This window comes from Peromyscus eremicus, chromosome 1 (assembly GCF_949786415.1).
Source record: "Peromyscus eremicus chromosome 1, PerEre_H2_v1, whole genome shotgun sequence".
NCBI classification, from domain to species: Eukaryota; Metazoa; Chordata; class Mammalia; order Rodentia; family Cricetidae; genus Peromyscus; species Peromyscus eremicus.
In genome coordinates this window covers 25,042,155-25,064,234 of record NC_081416.1, presented here as the reverse complement: position 1 = coordinate 25,064,234, position 22,080 = coordinate 25,042,155, and the positions used below count along the sequence as shown (strand labels likewise).

At 42.7% G+C, this 22,080-nt stretch overlaps 2 protein-coding genes across 2 annotated transcripts in view; both read left to right on the top strand.

Moving 5' to 3' along the window:
• The first annotated feature begins 2,043 nt into the window (after window positions 1-2,043).
• Window positions 2,044-2,440, top strand: LOC131896445 (large ribosomal subunit protein eL30-like). The gene has a single exon (XM_059247067.1). The coding sequence runs from the start codon at window positions 2,093-2,095 to the stop codon at window positions 2,438-2,440; it is 348 nt and encodes a 115-aa protein (XP_059103050.1). The 5' UTR covers window positions 2,044-2,092.
• Window positions 2,441-8,447: 6,007 nt separating this feature from the next.
• The window catches only part of Kif11 (kinesin family member 11), a 52,874-nt gene continuing 39,241 nt past the window's right edge, over window positions 8,448-22,080 (top strand). The window contains exons 1-2 of the mRNA XM_059258646.1: window positions 8,448-8,773; window positions 21,806-21,938. Coding sequence (XP_059114629.1) covers window positions 8,697-8,773; window positions 21,806-21,938 — 210 coding nt within the window. The 5' untranslated portion in view covers window positions 8,448-8,696. The remainder of the gene's footprint in view (window positions 8,774-21,805; window positions 21,939-22,080) is intronic.

The following is a 22,080-nucleotide window of genomic DNA, read 5'->3' as shown; positions in this document are numbered from 1 at the left end:
ACAGAAACTAGATACTGCCTTTAGTGCAATGGCTAGCCAGTCTAGCTGAAATGGCATGTCAACGTTGAATAAGGAAGACGGCTGGGACTGGAGAGATGGCTCTTCCCCGAGATTCCGAGTCAACCTTCTGTAATGAGATCTGCCGCCCTCTTCTGGCACGCAGGCATATATGCAGGCAGAACACTCTGTCAAATAAATAAATCTTAAAAAAAAAAAAAAAAGTCGGCTGATAAGATGGATAAAATTTTATTCAATTGTAAAGAAAAATGAGATTATGAAACTGCAGAAAAATGGATGGATCTGGAAAGTATAACATTTGATGAAGTGACCCAAACTCAGAAATATAAAAATTGCATGTATGTCTCTCTCATATGTGAAATCGTAGACTGTAGTATGTGTATGTATGTATGTATGTATGTATGTATGTATGTATGTATGTAAAACCTAAAAAAACTAGAAGGGACACCATGAGAGGGTAAAAAGGCAATGAGGAACAGGGGGAGGTGTTGTGGGATTTTTTTTTTTTTTTTTGGTTTTTCGAGACAGGGTTTCTCTGTGTAGTTTTGCGCCTTTCCTGGAACTCACTTTGTAGCTCAGGCTGGCCTCGAACTCACAGAGATCCTCCTGCCTCTGCCTCCCGAGTGCTGGGATTAAAGGCGTGTGCCACCACCGCCCGGCAGTTGTGGGATATTTTGATCGCACTCTGACACTCCAAGACTGTCAATAAAGTTTACATTGAATCAGAGGGCAGAGCTAGCTACTAGCTGACCCAAATTAGCTATAGAGGTTTTGGAGGACCAAGGACATATAGAGAGACACAGGAATTAGTATAGTAGGGTGGGGATTAGAAAGATTATCGGCCCTTTTGGATCAAGGAAGGAGAGAGAGAGAGAGAGAGAGAGAGAGAGAGAGAGAGAGAGAGAGAGAGAGAGAGAGAGAGAGAGAGAGAGAGAGAGAGAGAGAGAGAAAAGAGGTTACTGGTTGCTTCTCTGCTGCTTCTCTGATCAGTCGGGTTCTTGCCCCGATATCTGACTCCTGAATTTTATATTGATAAAGAATAGTTAGATAAACACTACATCTGGCATCCAACCTGTGGCATGAGATCACAAGGCGGCCACTCTCCACGGCTTTGTAGCCACCGGAGTTACCCCCACAGCTGGCTTTCCCTCCCTCCGTCTAGGCCCTCCGCTTGTATGAGTCTAGGGTTTTCCTGTTGCAGTCTCTCTGCAGCAGCCTCTGGTTGCTGCACTGGCACAGGCCCCAAATGCCACAGGCAGGGTCACCAAATGCCCCAAAGTTAGCCACCCTCCACCGGCCAGCTCTGTCATTCAGGTGGCCCCATACCCTAACTTCCCACCATGCGGCTTCTTCTGCACATGCTGGTGTCTGCCTTTCAGGCAGCTTGCTCTCTGTCCTCATAGGTTGTGGGCTTCCCCTGGACCCCCCTCCTCCAGCCGCTGCCATGCCAGCCTGGCCACCTTGACATCCACTTGCACCTGCTCAGTCTGCTACTGCCACTGCCACTACCACATACCGTCATCCCCTGGTTACACGCTAGCAGCTGCAGGTGTCCTCATGGCAGCCTGCAGCAATCCCAGCACCCACCGTGCTAGCCTAGCTGCCTGGGCACCCGACCACCCCGACGCACCCTGGCGCACAGCCAAGCACGGACGCTGTAGCTGGCTACCCCCTCACAGCTCCATCACTGCTGCTGTAGAAAAACTGAAAAGTCAGCCGGGCGGTGGTGGCGCACGCCTTTAATCCCAGCACTCGGGAGGCAGAGGCACGTGGATCTCTGTGAGTTCGAGGCCAGCCTGGGCTACAGAGTGAGTTCCAGGAAAGGCGCAAAGCTACACAGAGAAACCCTGTCTCGAAAAACCAGAAAACACACACACACACACACACACACAACAAAACTAAAAAGTCAGTAGATCTGGTGAGACCCCTGGGAATCCTTAGGGGGGAAATTAGGTTTTATTTTAAGAAATATATAGTCTTTCCCACATTAAGAATGAGAAACAGCCTTTCTCGCTCCCCGGCCATCTTGGCGGCTGGTCTTGGTTGGGGGCTGTCCCGCACCTAAGGCAGGAAGATGGTGGCCACAAAGAAGACGAAAAAGTCTCTGGAGTCGATCAACTCTAGGCTCCAACTTGTTATGAAAAGTGGAAAGTATGTGCTGGGGTACAAACAGATTCTGAAGATGATCAGGCAGGGCAAAGCGAAATTGGTTATCCTCGCCAACGACTGTCCAGCTTTGAGGAAATCTGAAATAGAATACTATGCCATGTTGGCTAAAACTGGTGTTCATCACTACAGTGGCAATAACATTGAATTGGGCACAGCATGTGGAAAATACTACAGAGTATGCACACTGGCTATCATTGACCCAGGTGATAATGATATTATTAGAAGCATGCCAGAACAGACTGGTGAAAAGTAAACCAGGAAAGTTTTTCTTTAATAAAACTTTACCAGAGCTCCTTTTTTTAAAAAAAAAAAAAAAAAAAAAAAAAAATGAGAAACAGTATTAAGATGCAGGGAGTTAGGACTTTGTATGTTTCCACAATGGATGGTTTGAAAATGGAAAAAAATAAATGAAGGGATAATAAACTTAGCTGGGATTGACATAAGGTCAATTATAATCATTATCAGTTTGCTAATTTATGTTTTATCCTCAAAAAAGTGGTTTGAGATCAGTGGCAGATATGAAGAATTGATTGGTAAGATACAATCTTTAGAAAGACCTGCTGATGAAATTAGGAAAAATATTCAGACACAGACAGAGGAGTTTAGAGCAGAACCTACCTTACCATTGCATTATGAAACTGAAGAGGAGCAGCCCAAGGTTATTAGAAAAACAATTTTAGTTTATCCAGTTACCATTCAAGAACAACCACCAGATGATAGGTACCCCAAGCCTATGCAGAAGTTAACTGGATCCTGTAGAAATGTTAGATTTGAAAAGATTTAAGGAAGCAGTCATTTCATATGGTATACATTCACTAAACCCACAGGCTGTGATGTTACACTGGTAGTATGAATGTTCACTAGCTTTAAAATACTAAAAATAATCTGAAATAAGTGGGCAGACCTCTTTTTTAATTGAACCCAGGGCCTCATGCACAGCAGGAAGCCATTGGTCAACTGAGCCATAGCCACAGCTTTGCGCAGACTTTCAAGAGAGAAATGTTGATTAGTGTGAGAGCCAAAGTTACATTTTAAGTTTTAATTACTATGCCTAAGGGATCCATGAAACAAAAATGCCTCTGATCTGCAAGCCCCTTGCCCAAGGACAGATAGTTTCTGAAGTGGTGGAGGCTATTTTTAAAAATAATTTAGCTTTATTTTATGTGCATTGGTATGAATGTAGCAGGTCCCATGGACCTGGAGTTACAGTTGGGAACTGCCACGTGGGTGCTAGGAACTGAACCTGGGTCCTCTGGGAAGAACAACAATCAGTGCTCTTACCCACTGAGCCATCTCTCCAGCCCCAGAGGCTATTGTTTATGGGAGATAACAAGCCACATGTTTTTCTTTCCCCTAAACAAGTTTGTTCTACCCATATGCACCAGATGTACTTGATTACATGTGAGCAGGAGGGTCACAGGCTAGAGGTACTTCAGGATGTATTGTTTGCCCCTGACTGGACCTGATGGGAAATGCAATGAATTTTGGGTTTTCTTTTCTTTCTTTCTCTCTCTCTTTCTTTTTGTTGTTTTGTTTTGTTTTGTTGTTTTTTGTAGACAGGGTTTCTCTGTGTAGTTTTGGTGCTTGTCCTGGAACTCGCTCTGTAGACCAGGCTGGCCTTGAACTCACAGAGATCTTCCTGGCTCTGCCTCTCGAGTGCTGGCATTAAAGGTGTGCACCACCACCACCCGGCTTGGGTTTTCTTTCTTAAGCCCTTGCTATACTTGATTCTGGTCCATTTCCCAGGAACCTGGGTACAGATCTGGCCAGAGCTCATCCTCCTGGCCAGTATTTAATTAAAGCTTGCTTCAAATTTAGCTTTAAACTGTGGTAGTGATCTTATTCTCGATCGGTGGCATTAACAATTAGTAGCCTCCTTAGTTTGAGGTCTACAAGGGCAGTGTAAAATAGCATTCCAGAGACAGCCAACTGCTTAATACAGAAAAGTCTTACAATTATTCACAGGAGTCTGGCCATCTCCATTAGCGTTTATGTTGAGGTCCAGCCAGTAATCCAACCTGTTTGCATTGTCTGGTCCACACTAAGCAGCAAATAAAGAGACTGTGAAAGTCAATACATATTCACTAAGGAAACAAAAAATTAGGTGGGGCAAACAGTAGTTAACAGTCTGGAATTTGAGGTCATAAATAACTCTCAACTTTCTCCTTGAGGGCTAATAGCTGAATGGTGACAGATACTATACTCACTTGACCCACTGGTTAATTACATGAAACAATAGCTCCATTTCAGAGAGTTGTTCTGAATATTGATGTGATATGCCGCAAAGATAACTGGTAGCTATATTCATCGTTGGAGGCTCTTGGCAGGCATGGTGGTGCACACTTGGAGTCGGGTGGGGTAAGGAACAAACATTGCTAGGGGTTTGAGGCTGGTTTGTCTCCATAGCAAGACCTGGTCTCAGAAAACACAGTAATTGAGACATTTGAATTTTTTGTACTTTTACTGATTTTCTGCTTGTTTTATAACAGGTTTCAAACTAGCAATTCTATTGCCTCCACCTCTCAAGTGCTGGAATTATAGCTATGTGCCAATACACCCAGCCTTGAAAAATTCTTTGCAGTGCTGGGGATCAAAAGCAGGGTCTCATGCATACTAACCAAATGCTGTACTACTGAGCCCCCAGACTGGATTTTAAACATTTTATTTTCTAGAACTCCTTGTAACAATCTAAAAGATTTCATGTAGATACTGTTTTGAGATTTACAAAGAAGAAATTTTTCTTTCCTTTTTCAAAAATTATTTGCTAAGTACTTTACACATGTTATCTTAATCCTATAATAATTCTAACAGTGGAACAGAAGCCCTGAAAAAGTGAAAATTTCACACACATAAACACACGCACACACAAAATCATGTTGAAGAGCTGGGAATGTTGCTTAGTGGTAGAGTACTTGCCTAGCATATACAAAGCCTTAGGTTCAATCCTCAGTTCCTCTTAAATGCTTTCCCAGGAGACGATGGTACAGGAACAGGCTGAAGTCCTGCTGTTGAGAGCTGTCTCCCCAGAAAAGGCATCATTTTACAGTTGTGATAACGTATGGTATGGCTCTACCTACAGAATCTGTTTCCTGGCTTTGCTTTCAAGGCAGAGAGGTGAGAACTTGTACTCTTCGAAGTTCTGGCTCAAACTGTAATAAACCCATTTCTTTGCACCAACTCATTTCTGGAGTGTGTGTGTGTGTGTAAAGCATCTAGCAAGAAACAGACCCGAGATTCAGCAACAATAATTTTTATTATCTCCATTTAACAACAAGGAAATCCAAATGGAGAGATGTTAAATATTTTCCTTAAGGCACCAAGGATATATTTACTTTGTGTAAATGTCTGTTCAAGATACTACAAAACTAGCTGGGGTAGAGCTGGTAGAGTGCTGGTCTAGCTCAAGGAAGCCTGTTGTGGAATATTAATTTAAGATTGTTACATTCATTTATGGTTTATGCTCTGGAATATTTGTTTAATGATGTAAAGACATGTTCCATTTGTTTGATTAAATAAAATTAACCTGGGGTCAGGAGGCTGAGTCAGCAACTAGCTGACAGGAAGTGGTAGAGAGGAACAATGTGTAGCTAGGGTTCTGAAGTAGGGGCTGAGCAGGACACCCTATTTTTTGGGAGACACGAGCTAGAAAAGGTTAGCTATTCAGCCTCTCTGAGCAAGCAGAATTCCACCTCAACCTTTGAATCCTGAGTTCTATAGAGGGATAGAGATCGAGATAAGTTCCCTTTATCGGCTGTGATAGAGCCAGTGCCCGAGGGAACAGAATTCCCGCCTGGCTAAGGCCAGTGTGGCCAAATCGCTACTGGTAGCTGTGGAGTTGTAACTGCCAAATAGGACAGCAGTTGCTTAAGGGGTAGCTACTGAAGCTCTTGGTTTGATCCCCAGTCTGGTAGAAATGGGCATGGTGGTAAATGCCTGTAATCCCAGCACTGGGGAGGTGGAGGCAGGATGATCAAAGTCATCCCTAGCTATACAGTAAGTTCGAGGCTATCTTGAGCTACATGAAACCCGGTCTCAAAAAATCCAAAACAGCTGGGTGGTGGTGGAACAGCACTCAGGAGGCAGAGGCAAGCAAATCACTGTGAGTTTGAGGCCAGCCTGGTCTACAAAGTGAGTTCTAGGACAGCCAAATATACACAGAGAGATCTTGTCTGGAAAAACCAAAACCAAAATGATGTGAAGATGGTCCCAGATGAAATTTACATTCTATCCAGGTAGACAGAAAACATGACAACTTAATTATAAACTGTCGTGTTAAGAAGAAAATAGGAGGTTCCTTTAAAGTGGATGGTCAGGAAAGTTGGTTTTTTTTTTTTTTTTTCTTTCAGGGTCTCTTGTAGCCTAGTCTGGCTTTAACTTGCTAGGTACCTAGGCTGACTCAAACCTTGAGACTGGGATTACAGGCTTGCCCTACTAACCTACCTAAAAGTCTTTTAATATCAGAAATTGGCATAAGTATGAAAGATGAGAATGAGTGAGATATCCAAAGAGTCGAAGGAAAAGAGTTCCACCCCGGCAGATGGTGAATGAGTACAACAGGAAATGGGCACACAGTGTAACCACCACCTTAGAAACGCTGGGAGCATCGCTAGAAGTGTGAGAAACTCGCTGGGGATGACTGGAGTAGCAAAACAAGATCACGAGGCCTTAAAAGGATGATAAGGAATTTTGTATTTAATTCCAATAACAACATTAAAATCATGGGCTGGAGAGATAGTTAAGGGCAGTTAGGAGCACTTCCTGCTTTTCCAGAGGACTTGAGTTCAGTTCCCAGCACCCACATCAGGTGGTTCACAAATGCCTTTAATTCCAGCTCCAGGGGATTCAAAGCCATATTCTGTCCTCCAAGGGTACCACCACACACTTGGAAGACACACACAAACACAAATAATTTTTTTTGTTGTTGTTGAGACAGGGTCTCTTTGTATAGCTTTGGCTGTCCTGGAACTCCCTCTGTAGACCAGGCTGGCCTGGAACTCACAGAGATCCACCTGCCTCTGCCTCCACCACCCGGCTCATAAATATAAATCTTAAACCCCACCCCACCCCAAACAAACAAAACAGCCAAGGGTGATAGGTCACTCTTGTCATACTCGTACCCAGGAGGCCGAGGCAGTAAAGTCACTGAGGATTCACACAGGGCTAGCCTTAGGTTCAGAATGGCATGTCTGAAAAACAAGATTAAAACTAAGTGACGGACATAACCTGATTGATTCAGAACCTCGTGTAACCCAGAGCAGCCTCAAACTAAATGTACGAGAACGACCTGATCCTTCTGCCTCTGCCCTCAACTGTCTGTAGTTTACTTTTAAAAGGATACTTCCTGAGTGAATGCAGTTGCAAAGAAGAGAAAAAGGGAAGTAGGGACGTTGAAGGAAGTCATTCAGGGAAGAGAATCAAAGCACTGGAGGAGGGTGGTTGTTGAGGAGACAGCTTGCAACAGACTTGGAAGAGTCAAAGGTTCTGGTTAACAAATGTCAAAGTGAGAAAAAATAGAGGGGGAGGCAAGGGTATAAAGAGTTCCCGTACCTGGTGGTGGCACAGCCCTTTAATCTCAGCATTCAGGAGGCAGAGGCAGGCTGATCTCTGAGTTCGAGGCCAGCCTGATTTACATAGTGAGTTCCAGAACATCCAGGGCTACACAGAGAAAACCTGTCTCGAGGGGGTAAAAAGTTCTGGTATGTCCACTTTGTGGGACAGTTTGAGATGTCAGTGAGTCTCCGGAATACTGCAGTTTATCCGTAGACAGTTGACTGTAAGTAACTGAGAGGACCGGGGATCTGGACTGTGGAAGCAGGTATCTGGAAGGTCCATGGGCGCCTTCCCTTGCACCCGCCGAGTGACATGAGGCTAAATGGCATTTAATATCCCCGAGAAACAGAAACGCAGCTCCGAGCACCCACTGCGGCGGGGGAGTCGTCCTAACCGGAACGCAGCTCGGGGCTGCACCCACCGCGGCGGGGGAGCCGCCACCTACACCTTAACCCGCCCAGTCGTTCGTCACCTCTACGGAAAGCGAGAGGCCTCGGAGGGCGGGCAGGACCCGGCGAACACAGCGGCGTAGGCGTCCCAGGCCCCAGTAACCCACCAGCAGCGCGCTCCGCACAGCATACGTAGAGCTTCGACTCCCTCGCCCGCACCATTTTCTTTCCCCTTCGGCCACGCCCTAGCGTGGCCGCGGTGACGACACGGCGTCCCATGATGCCTTGCGCGCCACGCCGCGCTGCTATTGGCTCCGTGACTCGACTGCTTTTTCAAATTGAGGCGCCGAATCGTTTGCTGGTTTCTGGGCAGAGACCAGCTCGGGGGTTCTGTCTTTCTGGCTGTTGCGGGACGGTGGCTACGACCAGAAGCTTGCGTGCACCGCGGAGTCGCTGAGCTGCGAGTCTCGGTCCTCCAGGCCGCGGCAGCACCGGACGAGAGGAAGCGGGCGCCCGGTCCCCCACAGCGTCGGAGTCACCGCCACGGCGGCAGGTTTTGGCACCACCGTCATGGCGTCCCAGCCGAGTTCTTCTTCGAAGAAGAAAGAGGAGAAGGGCAAGAACATCCAGGTGGTGGTGAGATGCAGGTAGGCAGAGGCTGGTACGAGCCCAGACGCGGAGGCTTCGCCCTTGGGCTCCCTCCTGCGCCGTTCGCGAGAGCGCTTTGTTTGCATTTTCTGAAGGAATCGAAATTACCCGTCCGATAAAAATGGTACCGGGTTAAGCTCTAAATTAGAGTTTGTTTCTGAGGGGAAAGAATGTTCGTGTTGGTTAGAGTTAAGCTGCATTCACGAAGAATTGGAAGGTTGCTCTTCACTGAAAAGTGCGTCCCCTTTTTAAAAACCCAGTATCGCCGAAGATTTAGGTGTCGTTGCCTATGCTACTCCATGAAGGGTGTCAGTTTGGGAATAAAGCTTCATATCTACTTTGCAGGTAGTTTGGCTCTTGCCTTGGGGTTATTTCCACTTCGGAAAGAGTAATCACTCGTTTTCTTTACTCTAGTTGTAATAGCTTATTCACCTCTAATTAACCAAGTAGACATCACTGAAATTAAGCATTGAAATGCGGTAAAGTGGGTTTATGAAGCTCACAAACATTTAGGTACATGTCTGTGGTGCAACATATTGCTCTTTAAAATTTTTTTTTTTTTTTTTTTTTTTTTAGTTTTTCGGGACAGGTTTTCTCTATGTAACAGCCCTGACTGTCCTGGAACTGGCCTATAACTCACAGAGATCCACCTGCCTCTGCCTCCTGAGTGCCACCACCGCCCAGCCATTTTGGTGGTTTTTTTTTTTTTTTTTTGAGACAGTCTTACTATGTTGCCTAGACTGGCCTCAAACTCTGGCTGTCTACCTGTTTTACCTCTTGAAGTTACAAGCAATTCAATCTTGAGCTGTCATACCTCACTGGCCAAGTTTTTAAACTAGGTGTCAGAGAGGAAGTGTGGCAGTGACTTCCAGTCTAGCCAAAGTCACTTAACTGTTGCACTCTAGAGTTTTACTTTAGTTACTTAATTTGGGGATTTATTTTTAATCAACAGGAAAGCAAATGAATTTAGCCAAGCGGTGGTGGTTCCAGCTTTTAATCTCCGCACTCTGGAGGCAGAGGCAGGTAGCTCTCTGAGTTGGAGGACAGCCAGGGCTGCAAAGAGAAACCTGTCTCAATATATATATTGTTTATCTTTAATTATGTATATATGTGTGGGTATGTACATGCATATGCAAGTGCCCATGGAGATCAGAAGAAAGCATCATCTCTAGGAGCTGGAGTTACAGGTGGTTGTGAGCCACCAGGTGTGGGGGCTAGAAATAGAACTCCAGTCCTGGAAGAGCAAGAAGTGCTCTTAACCTGAGCTATCTTGCTACCCAACAAATGCACTTTTTTTTTTACAGTTATTTTGCTCTTGTTTATTATTATTATCATCATCATTATTATTGTTGTTGTTATTGTTATTGTTGGACTATTACCTTTTCCGTGTGCTATTATTTCCTTTGTTACTTGCAAAATATTTGAGTTATAAAAAGTTATAAAGAACTAACAGTGTGGTGTGGTGGCACAGGCCTTTAATCCCAGCACTCGGGAGGCAGAGGCAGGTGGATCTCTGAGTTTGAGGCCAGCCTGGTCTACAGAGTGAGCTTCAGGATAGCCAGGGCTACATAGAGAAACCCTGTCTTGAACAACAAAAACAAACAAAAAACCACTGTAACAAACATGCTTTTATTTATTACTCAAATTAATAAATAAAGCATCTAATATGTCCTTATTGTCCTCCTACACGTCAAGCCTTGCCCTAAGAGATTTCTTTTACATTTTTACCAGTGAAAAATGTTTACGTTGTTTCTGTCGTGTGCAGTAATTCTGGCATAGGTTTTTCTTTTTCCTGTCTGGTTACCCTTTTCTCTATCAAGTAGTGTTTCTGGTGCAAATCTGCCATTAATTTTAATAAGCAACATATGAGGCTTTCTCAGGCTGTTGGGTGTTAAATCCAATTTGTCTTGTATCCACGTTTGGTGACAGGGTCTCACTACATAGCTTTCTGGCTAGCCTCAAACTCAATTGGCTGTCCAGGCTGAGTTTGAACTCAGTGCAGTCCTCCTGCCTCAGCCTCCTGAGTTACTGTGTGAGCCACCATGCCTGTCTTTGATGCTGTTGCCTATGTGTTTGGTGTCTTATCCCAGGAGTCATTGCTAAAGCCACTGTTGTCAGGCTTTCTGTTCCTTGTTTCTCTAAGTTTCACAGTGTTGGGTCTTAGGGCAAGTCTTCGGTCTACTTTGAGTTGATTTTTTTGTATGTGGTGTTAGGTGAGCATTTGGTTTCATTATTTTGTGTGTGGGTACCCAATTTCCCCAGCACCATTTGTTAAAAAGACTGTCCTTTTCCTACTAAATGGTTTTGGCACACTTGTCTAAAATCATCTGGCCTTATATGAGAGCATTCTGAATGTGGGCATTCTGTTCTACTGGTCTATGTCTGTCTATGTCCCTCCCATATAGCATATAGTTTTGATTACTTAGAGCTTCAGAATGAATATGTTTTAAAATCAAGAAATGTGAGTCTTGCAGGTTTGTTGGGTTTTTGTTTTTAGTCTTTTGTTTTTGGTATCTTTGAAACAGGCTCATAAATTCTAGGTTACCCTCCAGCATGTTGCTCTTCTCGCCTTAGCTTCCCAAGTGTTGAGATTTGCTATAACAGGTTTTAGTAATGTTTTGTAATTTCCATTTTAAAAACCTTTTATCTACCTGACTAAATTAATTTATTCTTGATGTTATTCAAATTGAATTAATTTTGTGATTTTCTTTTAGACTGTTTACTGCTAGTATATATAAGTGCAGTTGATTTACATGCTAATTTTAAATATTATTATTATGTGTGTGTATGATGTGTATGTCACTGTCAGCATTCACATGCCCCTGTGTGTGTGTGTGTGTGTGTGTGTGTGTGTGTGTGTGTGTGTACCAGAAGACACCTTTTGGGAGTCTATTCTACCCACCATGGATCTATACATTTAATTTAGGTCCTCTAGACTTGGCCCAGAAAATACTTTTACCATGTTATCCTTCGTAACCTGCCCTGACTGTATCTTGATACTTTTGAGTTGAGTTTATTATTTAAAACATTTTTAATACAGATACTTATTTTCATTATGTGAATTATGTCTGTATGAATGTATACCATGTGTGTGCCTGCCCAGAAGCCACAAGAGGGCATTGGATTACTTGGAGCTGGAGTTATAGGCTGTTGTGAACCACTAGTCAAGGGTATTGGGAAGCGAACTTGGGTCCTTGTGCACGTGTGCCACCACACAGACTTTAGTGGTCCAAGGACAACTCTCTGGAGTTGGTTCTAGCCTCTTACCCTTTGGGTCCCTGGACTTGAACTCAGATTGTCAGATTTGGTGGGAAGTGCCATTTCCCATAGATCTACCTCAGTGGCCCTCAATTTAAGATTTTTGTTTTAGTTTAAAATACAGAGTATAGGGCTTCATCGCGGTGTCTTCATATACCTGATATGTGCTTTCCTTGTTTGTTTTTTTCCCCACTGCTCTCTCCTTTAACCCTCCCCATCTCTAGCCAATTCCCTTTCTTCCCCCAATTAGTCCCTTAGTTTAGTTACTAGTCTTGACTTGTATATATGTGTAATTATTAAGGTTCTCTCCCAGCTACTTAAGAGGCCAAGGCAAGAGGATTGCCTAAGTCCAGGAGTTCAAGATCAACCTAGATGTTCTAGCAGCATGATTCTGTTTCTTAAAAAGAAAATACTGGTGCTGGGGATGTAGCTCTGTGGGGAAGTATTTACCTAGCATGTGCAAGGCCTTGACCTTGGTCTCCAACACACACATACACACACTCAAAAGATAAATATACTTGAACATTCTTCATACTACCTGAGAACAGAGATACTTGTATTTCTTCCTCTCCAGTTTGGAAGTCTCTTCTTTTTCTTGCCTAATTACTCATGTTAGAGTTCCAATTGCTGTGCTGAACAGAAGCGGTGAGAATGGACATCCTCTTTGGTTCTTCACTCTTGTTCTTTTTCTTCTTTATAAAAAGATTTTTTTTAACTTATGTGTGTGTGTGTGTATGTGTGTGTGTGTGTGTGTCTGTCTGTGTGTCTCTATGTGTCTGTGTGTCTGTGTGTGTCTGTATGAGTGAATGCCATGTGCCCTGTGGAGGCCAGAAGAGGGTGTTGGATCTGGAGTCACAGACAATTGTGAGCCCTGACGGGGCTGGTGTAAGAATATGAGTCTTTTCTATAAAATACTATAAAACTTGTGTTTAGGACAAGGAATTCAAATCTTTTTCTCTCCCCTGTATATCCCTACACCCCCAAAGCTTTTGTTTATTCAAAAGTCCCGCTACAATCTAGGATTAAAGTGGTTAGCCCCTTCCCCTTTCATTTCCTCTCAGCTGGTTTTTTGTTTGTTTGTTTTTCTAGACAGGGTTTTTCAAAGTAGCCCTTGCTGTCATGGAGTTCTTGCTTTGTAGACCAGGCTGGCCTCAAACTCACAGAGATCCACCTAACTCTGCCTCCTGAGTGCTGGGACTAAAGGTTTGCACCACCACTGCCCAGCTAAGCTGATTCTTTTAAAAGTAGCCATTCTTGAAAGGCTGTGAGGTCAGGTCCCAGCCAATGGTGAAAAGACACAGTGTTAGAATAAAATCCAAGTGCACTTCCAGTCTCTTGTGGGTTCACTCTTACAAGTACAGAGCAGCACATCCTCTTGATAGGAGTAAAGTTTTACCTTGTTCAGATTCTGGAGTGCTGATCTCTTTGTGACCCCAAACTTAATCTTTTTCTTTTCTTTCTTTTTTTTTTTCTTCTTCAAGAAAGGGTTTCTCTATGTAGCTTTGGTGCCTTTCCTGGAACTCACTTGGTAGTCCAGGCTGGCCTCAAACTCACAGAGATCCGCCTGGCTCTGCCTCCCGAGTGCTGGGATTAAAGTCGTGTGCCACCACCGCCCCAGACTTAATTTCTAATGCTAGGAGATAAACTCAGGTCCTCTGGAAGAGCAGCAAATGGCCTTAATCATCAACCCATCTTTTTAGTCCCTCACTCTCACCCTTGGTTTTTTTTTTTTTTTTTTTTTTTTCCCCGAGACAGGGTTTCTCTGTGTAGCTTTGGAGCTTGTCCTGGAACTCACTCTGTATACCAGGCTGGCCTCTGCCTCCCGAGTGCTGGGATTAAAGGCATGCGCCACCACTGCCCGGCTCACCCTTGTTCTTAAAGGAAAAACTTTTAGTCTTTGATCATGGAGTATATTTATTGCAAGCTTTCTTTTCTTTTTTAAAAAAGATTGATTTTTAAGTGTGTGCCTGTGTCTGTTTGTCTGTCGTCTTGAGTGTGGGTGCCCTCGGAGGCCAGAAGAATGTGTCTGTGTGAATGTGTACCATGTGTATCTGCCTGGAGAGGAAGAAGAAAGCATTGGATCACCTGAAGCTGAAGTCACAGGCAGTTGTAAGCCCCAAACATGGGTGCTGGAAAGTGAGCTCAGGTCCTGGAAAAGCAGCAAGTGCTCCTAAGTATTAAGCCATCTCTTCTGTGAATTTTTAACATTTGGCTTTTATTAGAACTATTTTCCTTCTATTTTTTGCTCATTGAACATTTTTAATGTGAAGTGGTTTCAAATTTTGTCAAAATACTGTTTCTGCATCAGTTAACACCAAAGTTTGTTTGATTGTTATTGACTAGCTTTTGTAAGTCAAATCATCCTCGCATTGATCATGTGCATAATCCATGCTTCTAAATTCAGTTTGCTAGTATTTTGTTGACTTCTTATCCCCAGGCAGTACACCAGAATCCACCATCCTGTGGTTTTGAATTCATAGGGAATAGTGATAATGATCTGTAGTTTTCTTGTGCCTTTGTGTAGTTTTGACATCAGGATGAACCTTCTTAAAAAGTCACACAAAGAAGGAAAGAGAAAGGAAGTATCATAATGAATGAGTTGGGAAGTACTCCCCTCCTGTCTTAGTTAGGGTTTCTATTACTGTGAAGAGACTTTTTTTTTTTTTTTTTTTGGTTTTTTGAGACAGGGTTTCTCTGTAGTTTTTGGTGTCTGTCCTGGATCTCACGCTGTAGACCAGGATGGCCTCGAACTCACAGAGATCTGCCTGGCTCTGCCTCCCGAGTGCTGGGATTAAAGGTGTGTGCCACCACTGCCCGGCAAGACAACTCTTATAAAAGAAAACATTTAATTGGGTCTGGCTTACAGTTCAGAGGGTTAGTCCATTGTCATCATGGTGGGAAGCATGGTGGCATGCAGGCAGATAGGGTTTTGGAAAGATAGTTGAGAGTTCTACATCTGGATTGGCAAGCAGCAGGAAGAGAGAGTGACACTGGGCCTGGGTTGAGCTTGAACATTCGAAACCTCAAACCCCACCCCCAGTGACACACTTCCTCCAACAAGGCCACACTTCCTATAGTACCACTCCCTATGGGCCTGTAGGGGCCATTTTCATTCAAACCACCACACCTCCTTCACTTTTCTTCTCAAAGGGCATGAAAATTAATAATAGTTCTTGAAATATTTGGTAGAATTCACTTTGAAACCACCAGGTTGAGGGCTGAGTCTCTCCTCCCTTTTCCTCTCCCTTCATCCCTTCCTTCTGCCTGGGTAAACTATTACAGAAAGCCAGGACTACACAGGACTTAAGAGTCAACACTAGGACTCCTGTTGTCATATAGGAACACCACACTGAGAGTCCCGGTTGCAGTTGACACCCAACTCAGCCTGTGTCTTCTCTTGAGGGACTAGGGAGTTTGACTTCTCGTTTTTTGCAAACAGAACCACGGACTTTGCCTTCCAGTTTGTTCCTGGCTGCTTTTGGTGAGGGTCTCTCCCCTGCACTGGCTTAGGGTGGCTCATCTGCTAGTAGAGCGTCTGCAAGGAGTGCATCTGCACTTTCTGGAGTGATGCTCTCCAGGGACGGTGCACAAGCCTTGATCTGGGCTGCTTCTCCTAGCCAGTTACTTCTGGAGTTGATAGCTCCTGGAACCTCTTGGCCCTGCTGATGCTTCTCAGAAGGTGGAGATGAGGAAGCAGGATGTTGTTAGGAGATGATACCCCCACTTCTCACCCCCACCCCCACTCCCCACCTCTGATTAGGCCTTAAGTTTTAAGTTATTTCTTCAACTGAGTAACAATTGTTGGTGAACAGTTGTTCATGTAACTGCATTTGTTATTATTTTTGTAAAATCAATAGAATTGTCACCACTTTCACCTCTAGTAATTTAAGCTTCTTTCTTAGTACATCTGGCTAAGGCTTGTCAATTTATTGTCTTCATTGTTTTTCTCTAGTTTTCAATTTTATCTTTGCTCTACTCTATTATTTCCTGCCTTCTTCTGTCTTTGGATTAATTTGTTTAAATTGTAGTGTTAGGATGCTCATGAATCTTTCTTGGTTTTTAAGGTAAGGATTTGCACTGCTTACTATTGAGCACTGTCTTTGCTTTATGGGCTTTGTTTTTAGCAATTTTGCCCCCTCGTGTGTGCGTGTGCGTGTGCGTGTGCGTATGTGTGTGTTTCTAAAGTTGGCATACAAAGTGGTTTCACTTGGGCAGTCTCATACATAGAGTGCCCTTATGCTTGGTCACCTCTCTCCACCCCTCGTCTCTTGACCCCTTTTTGCTGGTTCACCTTTTCTCTAAATGCCCCCTTCTGCTGTCAGGTCTCTTACAGTTCCCTCCCCGACCTCTCGTGTGCTCTGTTTTCATTTCCATTGATTTCCAACTATTTTCTGATTTTCCTTGTGCTTTCTTTGTTGATTCTTGATCATTTAAGCACGTTTTATTTACTTAGTTATGTATGGTACTAGCAGATTGAATTTGAAACTACATTTTAAGAATGCATCTATTGTGCGCATCAGGGCCCTGTAGTTTCTGTTGTCTCCCTGAAAACTTCCCTATCAAAAACCTACATGTCTGACTTCTTCACAAATTAAATTCTGCTTACATTTCACCTGATCAGATACATTTCATGATCACCCCAAAATAGTACTCATCTATCTCCTTTTATCACTTCCTACACCCCCTTTGCTTAATTTTACTTCTAATTTATAAGTACCTAATATATTTATTTGGTAATGTCTCTTCCAGTTATGTTAAAAGTTTTCAGTGGCCTCATTCTTAAGCACCTTCTCTTTCTGCCTTCACTTCCTGAGTGGGATCACTGGTGTGCAGGACATGTCTGCTGTCTGTGGTGCTGGGGATCAAATCAAGGGCCCTGTGCATAGTGGGCAAGCAAGCATTCTTAACAACTAGCTACAACAGCACCTTTTTTAAAAAAGATTTTTATTTTTAATTATGTGTATATGTATGTGTATGTGTGTAGATATGTGCATGGAAATTCAGTGTCCCTGGAGTTTAGAAGAAGCTGCTGGATACCCTGGAGCTGAAACTTTAGGGGTTGCATGCAGTATGGGCTCTTAACTGCTGAGCTAGCTCTCTAGTTCCCAATTTGTTTTCTGAATTTTGTTTTGTTCACTAGTTTATCCCTACTATCTATCGTATAATAAGTATATGATGAATGTTTGTGTAATGACACGGGACTTAAAATTTTTTTAATTAATTAATTTATTTTTCTATTATCAGCTTGATGCAGTATAAATTCTTATCCTAATAGTGAAATGTTTCATTGAAGCTTGCCCAGTAATTGAGTAAAACCAAAACTTATTATAAGCCACAGTCATCCTAGGGTCCCCCCTGCTGTATAGCCTCCCTGGTTCTGTGGGTTGCAGTCTGATTGTTCGTTGCTTTATATCTAGAATCCTCTTATGAGTGAGTACATACCATGTTTGTCCTTCTGGGTTTGGGTTACCTCACTCAGGATGATATTTTCTAGTTCCATCCATTCGCCTGCAAATTTCATGCTGTTATTGTTTTTCTCTGCTGAGTAGTACTCCATTGTGTATATGTACCACATTTTCTTAATCCATTCTTCAGTTGGTGGGCATCTAGGTTGTTTCCAGGTTCTGGCTATTATGAATAGTGCTGCTGTGAACATAGTTGAGCATGTGTCCTTGTGGTATGATTGAGCATTCCTTGGGTATATGGCCAAGAGTGGTATGGCTGGGTCTTGAGGTAGATTGATTCCCAGTTTTCTGAGAAACCGCCATACTGATTTCCACAGTGGTTGTACAAGTTTGCATTCCCACCAACAGTGAAGGAGTGTTCCCTTTGCTCCACATCCTCTCCAACATTGACTGTCATTAGTGTTTTTGATCTTAGTCATTCTGACAGGTGTAAGGTGGTATCTCAGAGTCATTTTGATTTGCATTTCTCTGATGATCAAGGATATTGAGCATTTCTTTAAATGTCTTTCAGCCATTTGTGATTCTTCTTTTGAGAATTCTCTGTTTAGCTCTTTAGCCCATTTTTTAATTGGATTGTTCAGTATTTCAGTCTAGTTTCTTGAGTTCTTTATATACTTTTGAGATCAGTCCTCTGTCAGACACAGGACTTAAAAAAAAATTTTAAGCCGGGCGGTGGTGGCGCACGCCTTTAATCCCAGCACTCGGAGGCAGAGCCAGGCGGATCTCTGTGAGTTCGAGGCCAGCCTGGACTACCAAGTGAGTTCCAGGAAAGGCGCAAAGCTACACAGAGAAACCCTGTCTCGAAAAACCAAAAAAAAAAAAAAAAAAAATCTTTAGTATCCCTCCCTTACCATTTTGGCTTGAAGTTTTATATATCTGTATTGAGGCCCCAAATTTGTTAGGATAATCAGCAGGACTCTTGCAATTTTTAGTTAGAAAAATCTGGGTAGGAAAATAGTTAGCTTGGAAGTACTTTTTTCTGGTAGCACTGACAGTCTCTAAAGTACATCTTGAGAGTTTTGTCATTCTATCTCCCCCCACCCCCACGGCTGGCTTGTACCTTGCTATAGACAGGCTGGCCTGTAATTCATCGACTCTTCCTGCCTCTGCCTCCTGAGTTCTGGGATTAATGGCATATGCCTCCATGCCTAGCATGAATTTTCATAATTTTTAGTAATGTGTGATCTGTATAAATTTCCTATTACTCTGTCCTGACAATTTGAATGACATTCTGTGGCTTAATTTCATGTTCATGCAAGAAAGTAACGTAGAGATGCTGGGAATAGTAGGCTAATTGGAAAAGCTTTAGTTACATGAAAGCAAATCCATTATACTTGATACTTTTAGCTTACTTCAATATACGTTGATTTTTAACTAAGTTTTTAGTGAACTCTTTATAATGTATATTCCTGTTGGTAATATGCGTTGTGTGGGCTTTAGTATAGTGGCAAAATGACAGCATTACTATTACCCAGGAGTTAAATTTCCCCAGATCATCACAAATTTGTTCTTCTGACCATTCAATAATATGCTAGTGAATTAGATATGGGAAAAGAAGTTGAGGTATGTATCGTAAATAAATAACAACTTGGTTGTCTAGCAATGAGGGGAAGAGATTTTCTATTTAGATCTTTCTTACATAATGTGCATACTCAGTGGGATAAATAACTCAAGTTTCCTTTGGCTCAATTATGTATTAAGTATATAAATATGTTATGGATGCTACTTTGGACTGTGGTTTTTGACAGAGATTATATGGGGGATAAATTGATAGTGCTGTAGCAAAACTGTTGACTTATAAAGGTTACAGTCCTCAGAAATAACGTATATTGTTTTAATTTTCAGTTTACTTAGTTTTTTTCATCATTCCTCTTGGGATGAAATTTATTAAGTAATATAGCTTGACATAGTACCACACATAGTATTGGGTACCAGGGATATGTAAACTAAACAAATATTCTAGTCTGAATTCTGTTAGACACTAACAGCTGATTATGAGAGATGATGTTTAAAAAGGAATGTGGTAGGAACATACAACAAATGGGACCTTCTTTATGGGGAAAAGAATACCATGAGAAGGAACCCCTGGGTTTCATTTTGAGACAGGTACACTCCTAGGCTGAGGAAATAACCTTTTTCTTTCTTTTTTCTTTCTAAAAAACATTTATTCATGTATTTGTTTTTTTATTGGTTGGGGGCATGTGTAGAGGATAGAAGACAGCTTGTTGGGAGTCGGTTCCTTCCTTCCACCATGTGGGTTCTGGGGGTTGAGCTCAACTTTTCAGGCTTGGTGGCAAACACCTCTACCCACTGACCCATCTCACTCTCCCACCCTCCCCACCTGTAAAATGTATCTTTGTCTGTGCATGCATGTGCAGGCCTGGAGCTGACCTTGGATATCTTGCTAGCTGGCCTAGGATCTCATGGAACCCAGCTCTTATAATTCTGGGTGTTCTAGCTAGCCAGCTTGCCCCAGAGATCTCCTGTCTTTGCCTCCAAGTGCTGGGATTACAGATGGCTTGCACATACTTGGCGCTTTTTTTTTTTTTTTTTTTTGAGAAAGCAAAACTGTTTCTAGAGAAGTAGAGAGCAATTTGGATATCTCCGAGTGACAGATAACATTTGCATGGAAGGAAGAGAAACAAAACAACCAGCCAAATAAACAATGAAAATAAGCTGGAGGCGAGTATCCCCATAAACTCAGAGAACGATAGTGCAGAATAGTGGGAGAAAGAGGAGCTGTTTACAAGTAGTTAGAAGAGATTAAGTTATCATTGTATCTTCTCAGACCTCTCATGCAGCGTGGCTTTTAAGTGAGTTTTGGGGATCCAAACTCTGCTCTTCACTCTTGGACTACAAGGACTTTACTCACTGAGCTCTCTGCAGCCCTTATGAAATACTGCTTTAGGCCTAGGCATTTCATTAGAATGGAGATCACTGATCTCTTCTGCTTGTAGCACTTCTGGGCTTGTTTCAGCGTTTGAAAAGTGAAGAGAGTGTTGCTGTTAACTTCCAGTTGAGAAACTAACACAGTGAGGTAGCATAATACTCTTGGAACAGTGGTGCAGGGCATTGGACTGATGGCCTCACATGTGCCACGTGCTACTTAACTAAATCTGCAGTCTTTGTTTGTTTGTTTGTTTTGAGACCAGCACTTACTAAATTTCCAAAGTTGCCCTTAAATTCAATCTGTAGCTCAGGCAAGTCTTGAACTTGAGATTCTTTTGCCTCAACTTCCTCAGTAGCTGGGATTCCCGGCCTTTGACAACCATTCTTGAGTTACTAATTTTGTATACTTTTTATTTTGTGCCAGATAGCCTCTGGAAGGCTTACAGTTTGCAAACAAATTTGATGTTCTTTCTACGATATCATAACCTAACAATCTCATTTTAAGAATATTGGAGATATGAGTTGGGTATAGTAACACATACTTTTAATCCCAGCATTCAGGAGGCAGAGGTAGAGACAGGAGGATCTCTGTGAGTTCCAGGACAGTCAGGGCTACAGAGAGCTCTACTCTGCCTCAAAATAAATAAATAGATAGATAGATAGATAGATAGATAGAGGATAGAATTCTGAAAAAGATATTATTACATCTTAAATTATGTTAGCCTCTGTTCTAAAAAAACTGTTAGAATTGGAGCTGATGATGTAGCTCGTTTGGAAGAGTGCTTGCCTAACAAGGTTTGATATCTTACCTCATAAACCCAGCATGGTGGCACACACTTACAATCGTAGAACTTTGTGGGTAAAGGCAGGAAGATTAGGAGTTCAAGGCCAGTCACTGCTACATAGTGAGTTTGAAGCCTGCCTGGGCTTCATGAGACCTGCCTCAAAAAGAAAAAGAAGAGGGCGGAGGGAGAAAGAAGGAACTGCTAGAATTATAATGTTTTACCTATCTTTGAAAGTGAATTTTATTTCTGGGGAACTGAGGCCTTTATGATTCTACTGTCTGCTTTATAGTGTCTTTTTTTCTTTATTCCCTATGAACAACTTCATGTTACTCTTTCTTTATCCCTCCCCTCCCCTCCCCCTTTCTTCTCCCTTGCTCTTCCCTACCCGTCCATGCTTTTGATCTTTTGGTTTTTCAACATAAGGTTTCTCTGTGTAGCCTGGATTTGTCCTGGAACTTGCTTTGTAGACCAGGATGGCCTTGAACTCTGAGATCTGCCTCCCAAGTGCTGGGATTAAAGGTGTGAGCCACCACTGTCCAGCTACACATATTTCCTTGATTAATGTAGTTAAGGAAAGTGTCGTTATTGAACTTGTTAACTAAAAGTTCCTAACTTTGTGTATTTCTCCCTACAGACCATTTAATTTGGCAGAACGGAAAGCTAGCGCCCACTCGGTAGTGGAATGTGATCATGTGCGGAAAGAAGTTAGCGTGCGAACTGCAGGGTTGACTGACAAGACCTCAAGGAAAACATACACTTTTGATATGGTACTTATTTTCTCCTGCCTTCTTCCATTAGTCACTAGTGTGAAGTAATCCCTGGAAGATGGTCCACTGTGAACTTTGTCTTCAAGTTTGTTGAGCGAGTTCTAGTGGGCAAAATGATTACCATGAATGGTGTGTTTTCAGA

Coding starts and splice junctions, on each gene's coding strand:
- LOC131896445 (XM_059247067.1), top strand. CDS start 2,093: ATGGTGGCCACAAAGAAGACGAAAAAGTCTCTGGAGTCGATCAACTCT.